Source organism: Labeo rohita, chromosome 14, assembly GCF_022985175.1.
Source record: "Labeo rohita strain BAU-BD-2019 chromosome 14, IGBB_LRoh.1.0, whole genome shotgun sequence".
Classification (NCBI taxonomy): Eukaryota; Metazoa; Chordata; class Actinopteri; order Cypriniformes; family Cyprinidae; genus Labeo; species Labeo rohita.
The window spans coordinates 19667457-19680200 of record NC_066882.1 but is presented as its reverse complement, the minus strand read 5'-3'; the positions used below and the strand labels follow the sequence as shown (position 1 = coordinate 19680200).

The 12744-nt window shown below is 33.7% G+C and overlaps 1 protein-coding gene across 1 annotated transcript; it reads left to right on the top strand.

Annotated features, from left to right (window-relative positions):
- Positions 1-215: 215 nt before the first annotated feature.
- Positions 216-12742, top strand: LOC127176250 (probable ATP-dependent RNA helicase DDX41). The gene is made up of 17 exons (XM_051127832.1): positions 216-389; positions 1974-2063; positions 2255-2408; positions 3103-3177; positions 3264-3324; positions 3395-3531; positions 3620-3692; positions 5429-5582; positions 5774-5910; positions 6441-6603; positions 6809-6940; positions 8156-8227; positions 8319-8415; positions 8773-8922; positions 11722-11793; positions 11974-12084; positions 12244-12742. Exons 1-17 carry the CDS (start codon positions 363-365, stop codon positions 12378-12380), a joined length of 1842 nt encoding a protein of 613 aa, XP_050983789.1. The 5' UTR covers positions 216-362; the 3' UTR covers positions 12381-12742.
- The last annotated feature ends 2 nt before the right edge of the window (positions 12743-12744 follow it).

The following is a 12744-nucleotide window of genomic DNA, read 5'->3' as shown; positions in this document are numbered from 1 at the left end:
AATTTGAGAATGACTGACCGTATTTGTCACCATGCACTATTCACAATAGTGACTGAGGCACATTCTGCTTTACATCTCCTAGTTTTACAGGTTTGAAAAAACATCATAGTGAAAAATAAGTTCATTTTTGGGTAAACTTTCTTTTTTTCACGTTTCCGAAATATTTTGGTTTCATTTAGTCCCTTTTGAGCCACCGTAATGTACGTATCCTGTACGTCACACTTCCGCTGAGCGGTAGCAGCGTAACATGCTAGCTAGTATAAACAATGCTTGTTTGGGTGTAATGTAACATTTATCTGACATTACTGTACTAAATATCATAGCTGAATTATAACCCTAAAGAGACAGTAACGTCGAGCATCATGGAAACGGAAAACCGACCCAAAAAGGTGAGTTTTACTGACTCTAACGTTATATAAACGCATCTTAATCAAGTAAATCGATTCAAGCAACAGATTAAACCACATTCACTGTATTAAACGTTAGATTATATTTCGTTAAGATTTTCCTCTACAGGTCTGGTACAGGTTATCTAATGTAAAATGTGCCGAAAATAAACAAACGTGTGTTTTAACCTATGTTTTAATAGAGAGTTTATGCAGTAAGCTGTACTGACTTAACGTTACTCAGCTTTAGTGTAAATAATAAAAGCTTTAATAAGAGAATACACTACCAGTCAACAGGTTTTCGGACAGTAAGATTTTTTGTTTTTCGAGGAAGTCACTTCTGCTCACCAAGCCTGCATTTATTTGATCCAGAAGTACAGCAAAACAGTAAAATTTTGAAATGTTTTTATTATTTATGTTTTAAAATGTAAATTATTCCTGTGATTTCAAAGCTAATATTTTTTCCAGTTTTCAGTGTCACATGATCCTTCAGAAGTAATTCTAATATTCTGATTTGCTGCTCAAAACTATATTATTACTATTATTATTATGTTGAAAACAGCTGAGTATAATTTTTCTTCAGGTTTCTTTGATGAAAAGACAGTTCAGAAGGACAGCATTTATTTGAAATAGAAATCGTTTGTAAAATTATAAATGTCTTTATCTTTTGATCAATTTAAAGCATCCTTGCTTTATTAATTTCTATGATATATATATATGTGTGTGTGTGTGTGTGTGTGTGTGTGTGTGTGTGCTTTTGGTTTATATATCCTGGTGGGGACTTAAACCTGAATACACACATACTAATGGGGACTCGTGTCACGATGGGGACCTAAATTGAGGTCCCCATGGGTACAAAAGCTTATAAATCATACAGAATGAGATTTTTTGAGAAAGTAAAAATGCAGAAAGTTTTCTGTAAGGGTTAAGTTTAGGGGTAGGGTTAGGGTAAGGGGATAGAAAATACAGTGTGGACAGTATACAAACCATTGCGCCTATGGAGAGTCCCCACAAAGATAATAAACCAGACGTGTGTGTGTGTGTGTGTGTGTGTGTGTGTATATATATATATGTATGTGTGTGTGTGTGTGTATATATATGTGTGTGTATATATATATATATGTATTTATATATATGTGTGTATATATATATATATATATATATACTGACTTCAAGCTTTTGTGTATAATGTTACAAAAAAGTTTTTTATTTCAAATAAATGCTGCTCTTTTGATCTTTCTGTTCATCAAAGAAACCTGAAAAAATGTACTGAACTATTTTAAATATTGATAATAATAAATGTTTATTGAACAGCAAATTAGCATATTAGAATGATTTCTGAAGGATCATGTGACACTGAAGACTGGAGTAATGATGCTGAAAATTTATCTTTGATCACAGGAATAATATTACTGCTATTTTGGATCAAATAAATACAGGTTTGGTTAGCAGAAGAGAATTCTTTAAAACACATTACTGTCCAAAAACTTTTGACTGATAGTGCTTCTGAACTGCTAAATTTCATGAGATACTGTTTGGCATGTCTGCAGTTTGTATTATATATATAATGCTTTATGTAATTGTCAGAGAAACTACTCAGAGAAGTCTGAATCCGAGGGCTCAGAAGATGATGACTATGTGCCGTATGTTCCTGTTAAGATCAGAAAACAGCAGATGGTAAGCAACCACTGCTAAGATTACAGCATGGCCATTCTTTTCCGTTTCCTGTTGTGGCTCTGTGGTTCACAGCTACTGTCTTTGCTGTTGATGCACATCACAATGTGGTTTTTGAGGAACAAAATTTCATTCTTTTGCTAACATAAATTCAAGCATCCTAATTGCATATGTTAATTTGATGTGACTCTCAGCTCCAAAAGGTGACGCGTTTCCGTGGGAAAGGACTCACAGAGGAGGAACAGAAAGATAGTGGTGGAGAGCAAAAAGATGAAGATGAGGGTCTGGGTCCCAGATCCAATGTCAGTCTGCTGGACCAGCACCAACACCTCAAGGAGAAAGCTGAAGGTCTTTACACCCTCCGCTGTGCTTTGTTACTTATTTACTGTCCAGTGCAGTGGGTCTCAATCAGAGTGTAAAATAAATTAAACAGACACAATTCATTTTATGATTCTAGAAGTTTCAATAAACTTGTGGGGGGAAAGGTATATTAATTTAGTATATTTAGTAAGTTCCCTTTTAGAAATGTTATCATCACATTATTAAAGTATTATAGTTTGTCTAACTTATATATAGATAAATATATAAAGACTTTGCAAAAACATATAACTCCTTTTTTTCCCCAAAAATAATGTTTTTTATGTTATCATGTTTTTATTGTTGTATTGCGGTAGTTTTTTTTTTTTTTTTTCATTTTTATCTAAACAATGAAAACATGATTTTTGAAATTTAGGGAAAAAAAAAAAAAATATATATATATATATATATATATATATCACTTTTTTTTTTTTTTTTTCAAAAATCATGTTTTTTCATTTCATATATGTACAGTAGTCAACATTTGAAGTGAATCAAAAAAGATCATCAAAGTTGTCCTATAAGGCAGGAACAGGTAATATTTTGGTTTTAGAACAACTTTGAACATATTGATCCACTTCAAAATTATTATTTTTTCTGTGAAGATCTTTTTTAATTATCCTTGAGTTGTTTTTGTATATTTTTATTTTATTTGTTGTTTATTCTCAAATCTTAATAATTGTAGCTCGAAAGGAGTCTGCCAAGGAGAAACAGTTGAAAGAGGAAGAAAAGATTCTGGAGAGCGTTGCTGAAGGCAGAGGTAAGTAAAAACAGAATCAGTTACCAAATTCTTGAATTTATTGGTATTTATCATCATAAACACGCATCTCTCAATCTCTTGATCAGCTCTAATGTCTGTGAAGGAAATGGCCAAAGGTATCACATATGAAGACCCAATAAAAACAAGGTGAGCTACCTTTATTGAGCTTTTTTTGCAAATAAAGACAACGGCTATTAACTTCTGATTTTCTCTTCAGCTGGAAAGCGCCACGTTACATTCTCGGCATGCCGGGAGCACGGCACGAACGTGTACGGAAGAAGTACCATATTCTTGTTGAAGGTGAAGGCATTCCACCACCCATTAAGAGCTTCAGAGAGATGAAGTTTCCTCAGGGTAAGATCCATCCCACCTATTTTACATGCGGCACCTCACTCACAGCTTCACGCTAATGGCCCGCTCTCAACTTTTATGGTCTTTGCAGCCATCCTGAAAGGACTGAAGAAAAAAGGAATCGTTCACCCAACACCCATTCAGATTCAGGGAATACCAACCATGTAAGTCACATGTGGGGTTGTTTTGCTTGAGGCTATATTCAGCTATTATCATACAGCAGGGGTGTCCAAAGTCCGGCCAGCGGGCCAAATGCAGCCCGTGGATGAATTTCAAAAGGCCCGCAGCTTGTCTACTGAAATGTATTACATGTGGCCCGCCAAACATGATTTTTAAAATATGCAGTTTCACAATGTCAACGCAAGGTGACAGCATTAGACTTTTGACCAGATGTAGCAGTAAAACTCAGCGATAACAATTTGCGCTGCCATTTCCTTACCGCACAACAATGCAGTTAGAATTCTTTTCAATCCACAAATCACTCACATTTACAATGGATTTACTGTAGTAAAAGTAACTATGGTATTGTGGCAGAAATGTAGGATATTTGTACCAAATTTTATTATATTATTAATGTGGACATATAAACTACCTACATTTTGAACAGTCAGATTTTTCTTTTTGTTTTTTTCTTCTGCTCACCAAGCCTGCATTTATTTGGAAGCAAGGAATATTGTGAAATGTTTGTACTATTTAAAATAACTGCTTTCTGTTTGAATGTATTTTAAAATGTAATTTATTCCTATGATCAAAGCTGAATTTTCAGCATCATTACTCCAGTCTTTAGTGTCACATGATCCTTCAGAAATCATTCTAATATGCTGATTTGCTGCATGTTTATAATAATAATAATAATAATAATAATAATAATTATTATTATTATTAATATTAATATTTAAAACAGTTGAGCAATGTTACAAAAGATTTATATTTCAGATAAATGCTGTTCTTATGAACTTTCTATTCATCAAAGAAACCTGAAAAAATTCTACTCAGCTGTTTTCAACATAATAATAATAAATGTTTTTTGAGCAGCAAATCAAAATGTTAGAATGATTTCTGAAGTAAATGTGACTGGAGTAATGATGCTAAAAATTGAGAGTTGAAATCACAGGAATAAATTACATTTTAAAATATATTCAAATAGAAAACAGTTTTTTTAAATAGTAAAAAATATTTCAAAATTGTGTTGTTTTGCTGTACTTTGGATCAAATAAATGCAGGCTTGGTGAGCAGAAGAGACTTCTTCATTAAAAATTTTACTGTTCAAAAACTTTTGACTGGAAGTGTATAAGCAAATTAAATGCAATGTAAGGGAGTAATACAATATAGGCCAAAGATATTTTTGTTATGCAGTTTTGTGCATTTTTATTTATAAAAAATAAATGTGTTAATAGACTAAATACCATTTCAGGAGAAGCATCCGCCTTATGGGAGTGTAGTTAAAATCAGTCTCAGCCAGTGGACTAAAACATGCACTGTTTCAGTAGTGAAATGAAAATGCGGGACACATTTGTTTTACATAAAGTTTCTTTTTTTGAACTACTTTTTTTACAAAAGCAAAAAGGTGTTTTTAAAAACAACAATGGAATAAAATGGTAAAAAAAAATTATATAATTTTCATAAGTTTAAATTTAGGGGTTAAGCTTTGGGACAGCCTCCCATTTTAAAAAGTACCAAATAAATGATGATTCATATATATTATGCTTACTGCCATTTGAAATATTATTGTGGGTTTCAGTAGATAATAGAAGGATCTTAGTAAAGATTTGAGATTTGAATACTTAAATGCTTTTTAAATGTGATTTTTGGTTGTGGGGCAGCAGTTTGCACCAATTCAGTACAATGCCCCATATATTTAAATGTGATATTTATTAACATTTTTGTTTGTTTGTTTCAGTCTCTCTGGCAGGGACATGATTGGCATTGCCTTCACCGGCTCAGGGAAAACCCTGGTTTTCACGCTGCCCATCATTATGTTTTGTCTGGAGCAGGAGAAACGGCTACCGTTCTGTAAGAGAGAGGGACCCTATGGCCTCATCATCTGTCCTTCCGTAAGCCCACTCTGTCTCTGGCACAACCTGTGTCCTCTGCCAGAAATATGGCAGAAAAATGAGAAGCAGATTACCTATATATTTCACCGTATTTCATCATACAAATCATAAGTCAAGAGGCAGACAGTACAGGCACCAGACAGCAACAGTCTGGTCATTTATTTATTGCATGTCTTTCTCTCCATCTGTAGAGGGAGCTGGCAAGACAGACACATGGTATTATTGAATACTACTGTAAACTTCTAGAGGATGAGGGGGCTCCTCAGCTGCGCTGTGCCCTGTGTATTGGAGGCATGTCTGTCAAAGAACAGATGGAGGTGGTCAAACAGTAAGTTACTTCCTTTAAGTTTAAAGAGTTTAAAGGGATAATTCACCCAAGAATGAAAACTCTGTCATTAATTAGTCACCCTCATGTCGTTCCAAACCAAAATCGTTCCTAAATTGTTGTGCTCTCACACCGGAGACTGATTCGGAAGAAGAAAAATTGTTAAATAAAGTCATTATTTTTGTTTTCTTTGCACACAAGAAGTATTCTTGTAGCTTCATTAAATGAAGGTTGAACCACTAATGTCACATGGACTATTTTAACGATGTCCTTACGACCTTTCTGGGCCTTGAATGTGTCAGTTGTGTTGCTGTCTATGCAGGGCTTGAAAGCTCTTAATTTGTGTTCCAAAGATGAGTGAAGGTCTAATGGGTTTGGAACGACCTGAGTGAGTAATTTTCATTTTTGGGTGAACTATGCCTTTAAATTTGTACGTAATTTAAAAAGGAAATGGTCAAAAATGATTCCTCATACTGGCTCTTTATTTGGATTAGAAAACCCTTATAAACTTACAAATGATTGTGTGATTGTAGTGGGGTGCACATGATGGTAGCCACTCCAGGCAGACTGATGGACCTGCTAAACAAGAAGATGGTGAGTCTGGATATCTGCCGCTATCTGGCTCTGGACGAGGCTGACAGGATGATTGACATGGGTTTTGAGGAGGACATCAGAACCATCTTCTCTTACTTTAAGGTATTTTTCTACACTACTATTTAGGTTATCCAATAATAAATTCAATAAATATAGTAAAAAAGTTCCTCCCCTTTGTCAGTGTTTTCCTTAATATGTAGTGATTTTAGAACTGAAAATAGTACTGTTTTGGAGGTAATGAATTTATTATTATTTTTTTTTTTAATAACCAGAGTGCTTTTTTGCTCATTATTATGATTTGCTTTAGGGTCAGAGACAAACGCTGCTTTTCAGTGCCACTATGCCCAAGAAGATCCAGAATTTTGCCAAAAGTGCTTTAGTGAAACCCATCACCATTAATGTAGGGAGAGCTGGAGCTGCAAGCTTGGACGTCATCCAGGTAAGACATTAAGATTCACGCAAGGACCAGCATTATTCTTTCCTCATGTTCCATTCGATCCTTTTAGTTGTTTTGTGAGCTTTGCCAAGATCGATTTTTCAAGCATTGTGAAACACATTTTTTATTTTTTTTGTGAGGAATTAATAAACTTTATTCAGCAAAGATGCATTAAATTAATCAAAAGCAATAGTAAAGACATTATGTTAGAAAAGATTAATATTTTTAATATGTGCTGTTCTTTTCAACTTTCAATAAAATAAAAATCCTGAAAAAAATAATCTCAGGTTCCACAAAAATATTAAAGCAGCACAACAGTTTTTTTTTTACCATTTCATAAGAAGAAATGTTTTTGAGCACTAAATCAGCATTTTAGAATGATTCTGGATCATGTAACACTAAAGACTGGAGTAAAATCAATTATATTTTAAAATATATTAAAATAGAAAACAGTTGTTTTAAATAGTAATTAAATTCCACTTTTTTGTTTGTTTGTTTTAATTTTTCTGGATTCCATTTTTTTCCATTTTAATTTTTCTAGACTCTGTTTTAACGGCTAAATAAAAGAATATTCATCAAAAGCCATGTCTAATAAATTTAAATAATGAAACTTAGACAGTTCAACAGCATTTTATTAAAAGTTTAACAAAAATTACATTTTTAAGGCCCTTTTGTTCTCTCAAATTCAGTTTTATTTTTAACAAATTTTGTTTTCCATTCATTTTCTGGATTCCATTTTGTTGGTTTCATTAAATTTTAATAACCAGTAGTAATAATATTTCTGTCACAGTTTCTTCAAGTTAAACCAAACTTTTATTTTGACGGGTTGCTGTGAAGATGGGTTTCTGTTTGTATATGATAAGATGATAGTTTTTCTCAAATAAAATGGTAAAATGTTCATGAAGTGATTTAATATTCACAGAAATGGCTTAATAATCACAGACACTAGTCCATATAATTTTTTGATTTAAGTGTACTGACCTACTTTTGATTTATTCCTCCAAAATTTGTCTAATTCCACAACATTCCGTGTTATACAATAGTTTCCATTTTTATGACTGGATTCTGTGATTCCAGTCACAGGGTCCTAAATTATTTCACAATATTATTGTTTTTACTGTACAAAAAAAATCTTTAACAACCCTATACTTTTGCACACTTGTGTATACTAGTTAATCAGAACAGAAACTTAACTTGTATACATCCTGTCACTTTTAGGAAGTGGAATATGTCAAAGAAGAGGCCAAAATGGTTTATCTCTTAGAGTGTCTCCAGAAGACCCCACCGCCGGTACGTAGCTTCTTGCCACATCTGCCACGTAACTTAATGATAACCCTACATAATCTCTTCTAACAATCAGTCGTCTTATATTGTTTTTTAGGTATTAATATTCGCTGAGAAGAAAGCAGATGTAGATGCCATACACGAGTATCTTCTCCTGAAAGGTGTGGAGGCGGTGGCTATTCACGGAGGAAAAGGTACGACATCATCCATCTCAATCTGCTTGTAGCACAAACACCATCAATCAGCTTTATGTGTGCTGTTTCCTGCAGCTACATGTGCTCTCCACCGGGTGTCAGCTTCTGCTGCGCTGTGGCTCCTATCATAGCACTGTGTGATGAGCGTGCTAAACGAGTGCTCAAACTATGTCAGAAGTTTTGATCTCGCTTAACCTCAAAGCAGCAAAGTTTCTGTGGTTTTACATGACTCTGACCATGCGCTTACTACTACTGTTAATTTTACCTAAAATATATAATAGCTGTTCAGCACGAAAACTAAATGGCTCATACAGTTCAACCACACTCTCCTCAATAAACTTTATGTGTGCTTTTCAGACCAGGAGGAGAGAACGAAAGCCATCGAGGCATTCAAAGAGGAGAAGAAAGATGTTTTAGTGGCTACTGATGTCGCTTCAAAGGGTCTGGATTTTCCAGCTATCCAGCATGTTGTGAACTATGACATGCCGGAGGAGATTGAGAACTATGGTAGGTGTTCAAATGATTGTTTTTTTGACATTTTTGGTTTATTATACACTACTATTCGAATGTTTGATGTCGGTAAGATTGATTTATTCATGTATTTATTTATATATTACTACTTTTATTCAGCAGGGCACAAAAGAATTATCAAAAGTGTCTTTATAATGCTACAAAATGCTGTCATTGATTTATCAAAAATATTAAGAACCACAACTGTTTTAAAAAATGCATAATAAATGTTTCTTGAGCAGCAAATCAGTATAGAAGAATGATCTTTGAAGGATCATGTGACACTGAATACAGGAGTAATGGTGCTGAAAATTCAGCTTTGCATCTCAGGAATAAATGACATTTTAAAATATATTAAAATGGAAAGCAGCTGTTTTAAATATTAATAACATTTCACAGTTAGGGCTGTCAGTTTAACACCAATTTCTCAACTCGATGTGATTTAATTAGATTAATTCATTAGCACATAATGTAATTTATTAGATTTAATTTCTTTATTCAATTTGAATTTCAATTAAAATGTGACAGCAATGAATATGAAAATATCAATAAATACATTGGCATTTAAGTACTGATAATACAAGCAGTTCTTTTAGCCAAACTATTTGACATAAGTTTGTAAACCAACTTTGAAGTTGACTGGTTAAATGTCATTGCAAAACGGTTCTGAAAAGTGAAGAACAGCATTTAATATGCATTTAAAGTGGTCCATTTATGAAGAATATGTCCTTCATATGTGACAAACTTCCTGCTGCCAGCTGGTGGCGCTATTAGTATAACCGAATATTGGCTGTAGATGTGTTGATGCCAGAACTTTGATCAAACATATGACGTTTGGTGCTTATTGAACATGGTATGTTTGAGTTAGTGTAAAACATGACATATCCTGTTGCCAACAGGTGGCGCTATGATTATAACTGGCGCTATGAACATTAAACTTTGTCAAGCCACCAAGGACACGCCCCTTAACGAAAACTCAAGATCTTTGCAGTTTAACATCAAAAAGGCCTTTTGATTAGACTGACCAAATATCATGTTGATGTCATTAAATCTCTTATGAGGAGATTGTTAGGGCATAAAACATGCCACTTCCTGTTGCCAGCAGGTGGCGCTTAGACTGTAAGTAAATATGGTCATGTGTTCAGGACAGGACTCTTATCAAACATGTGAAGTTTGGGGCAGATCAGACATTGTTTGTCGAATCATGACAACTTCCTGTTTAATGGCGAAAAATCAAAGTTTGTCAGGCCGCCACCAACACGGGAGATCTTCGCAATGTAACGTCACAAAAGGCTTAAGATTAGGCTGACCAAATTTGACGTTGATCTGTTTAGTTTAAATACAACGCCTGAAAATGGCAAAAACGGCACAAAACTTGCAGAGAAAATTTAAAATAACGGACTTCCTGTTGGGTTTTGGACTTTGTACTGCACTTTTTTGTTAGATATTGTGTGTTGCATGTGTCTACCGAATTTCGTACATGTATGTGAAATATAGCTTGAGGGCACTTGGTTTAAATTTTAGAGGTGGCGCTATCAAGCCATTTTGCCACACCCACTTCTGAAAACCATATCAAATGTAAATTTTCACCACTTCTAGTATGTGTTCACAGGTTTCATGAGTTTCAAACATGTTTAGGCCCTCAAAAATGCGATTCATTTTGGAGAAGAAGAAACTGAGCAATTCCAGTAGATATTTATTTAAATAGAAAGCAGTTATTTTAAATAAAAATAAATCAAATAAAATGTAGGCTTGGTGAGCAGAAGAGGCTTCTTTAAAATCTTACTGTCCAAAAATTTGGTAGTTTGTTTGTGTTTGTGTGTGTGTATATATATATATATATATATATACACACACACACACACATATACACACCACACACACACAAACGGATATCTGTCTATCTATTTTTATATATATATATATATATATATATATATATATATATATATATATATATATATATATATATATATATATATATATATATATATATATATATATATATATATATATATATATATATATATATATATATATATACACTGATATGTGTGTGTCTGTCTGTCTGTCTATCTATACACATATATTTTGACTGGTTGTTTGTGTATATATATATATATATATATATATATATATATATATATATATATATATACACGCACAAATAGCTGCAAACTGTAATCATCAAATTAAAACAAAAACACTTTAGAAATGTTTTACTTTACATGTAGTGAATCTAGAATATATGAAAGTTTCAGTTTTTGAAATAAAAAATGTGTGCACTTTTTCAGGATATTATTTTTATTTTTTTTTTAGATGCACCTGTATATATGTAAATATGTATGTATGTATGTGTGTGTATATATGTATATATGTGTGTATATATATGTAATGTAAAATGTACATATATAAGTATGTATGTAATGTACCGGTGTTATGCCAAATTCTGACCCCCGCCAGATTACTACCCCCCTAGTATTGGTAGGTTTAGGGTTAGGTGCGGGGGTGGGGTTAGGATTAGGCAATCAGGTAGCGATTTCAACGAGAGGGTGTAATAATTTGGCAGGGGTCGAAAATGGGCACAACACCGGCACTTCTAATTAAGCTGAGGCTAGGATTTAGTGAGTTTGAAGTAAAACTATTTGATGGACGTATACTATGTGTCAAAAGCACTCACTCAGTATCATTATCTAATTTTTGCCCGAGATGCCTTTTAGCTGGTTTTGCATCTGAACTCTTCATATATATGTATATGTGTGTGTTTGAAATGTATGTAACGTTTTTATTCTATAGTCCACAGAATAGGCAGAACAGGTCGATCCGGAAAGACTGGAATAGCCACAACATTTATCAACAAAGGATGTGGTAGGGTTTTTTTTTTTTTAAATATAGATTGATCTTTGGTGTCTGTTTTTCAGTTTCCATTCTTTCTCATCTTATCGTTCCTCTTTCTGAGATTAAATGATCACACACAATTAATAATTATTTCAAAGAATGTACTGTATAAATTTAATTAAGCACCAAAATTCTTTTTTCTTTTTGTAGATGAGTCTGTACTAATGGATCTGAAGGCTTTGTTGGTTGAAGCTAAGCAGAAGGTTCCACCTGTGCTGCAGGTTCTCCAAATGGGAGACGAGACGATGCTGGACATTGGAGGTACAAATGCAGATGCACTTCTTGCTGAAACAAGCTTGTATAGCCAGTTGAGCACATGTCAAAAATTATTGCAACATTTACCTGGTTGTGCAAAGAGGCTCTGCAGTGCCCAAAAGTATAAGATATTTTACTCTTTTTTTTTTGCTTTTTTCATTCTAGGAGAGAGAGGCTGTACATTTTGTGGTGGTTTGGGCCACAGAATCACAGACTGTCCCAAACTGGAGGCCATGCAGACAAAACAGGTCACCAACATCGGCCGCAAAGACTATCTGGCCAACAGCTCCATGGATTTTTAATGCTGTTTGCTGCTTGGCGTCAAATCCTGTGTCATGTCTTATGTCATGTTGTACAAAATGTATTATTCATGGAACTGTACATTTATTTTTGTTTATTTCAGTGAAACAATCTCTCGTTTGTTGCGAAATAGTCAAAAAGCTAAGTTTTTCTGGAGTTTTCAGTAGGTTTTGCTTCATAATGATGTTGTCGTAATAATGTAACAGCTGAATTCTTACAGAAACTTACAGAAGCTCATTCAGGCATGTTTTTGACAGTGAATTGTTTATTTGTTACACATCCAGTGTAAATAAATGATGGCCAGCTCATGTGCCCTCTTTATTTTATGATGCAAACTGCAATAAAATTAGTCTCTGAGATTGTATC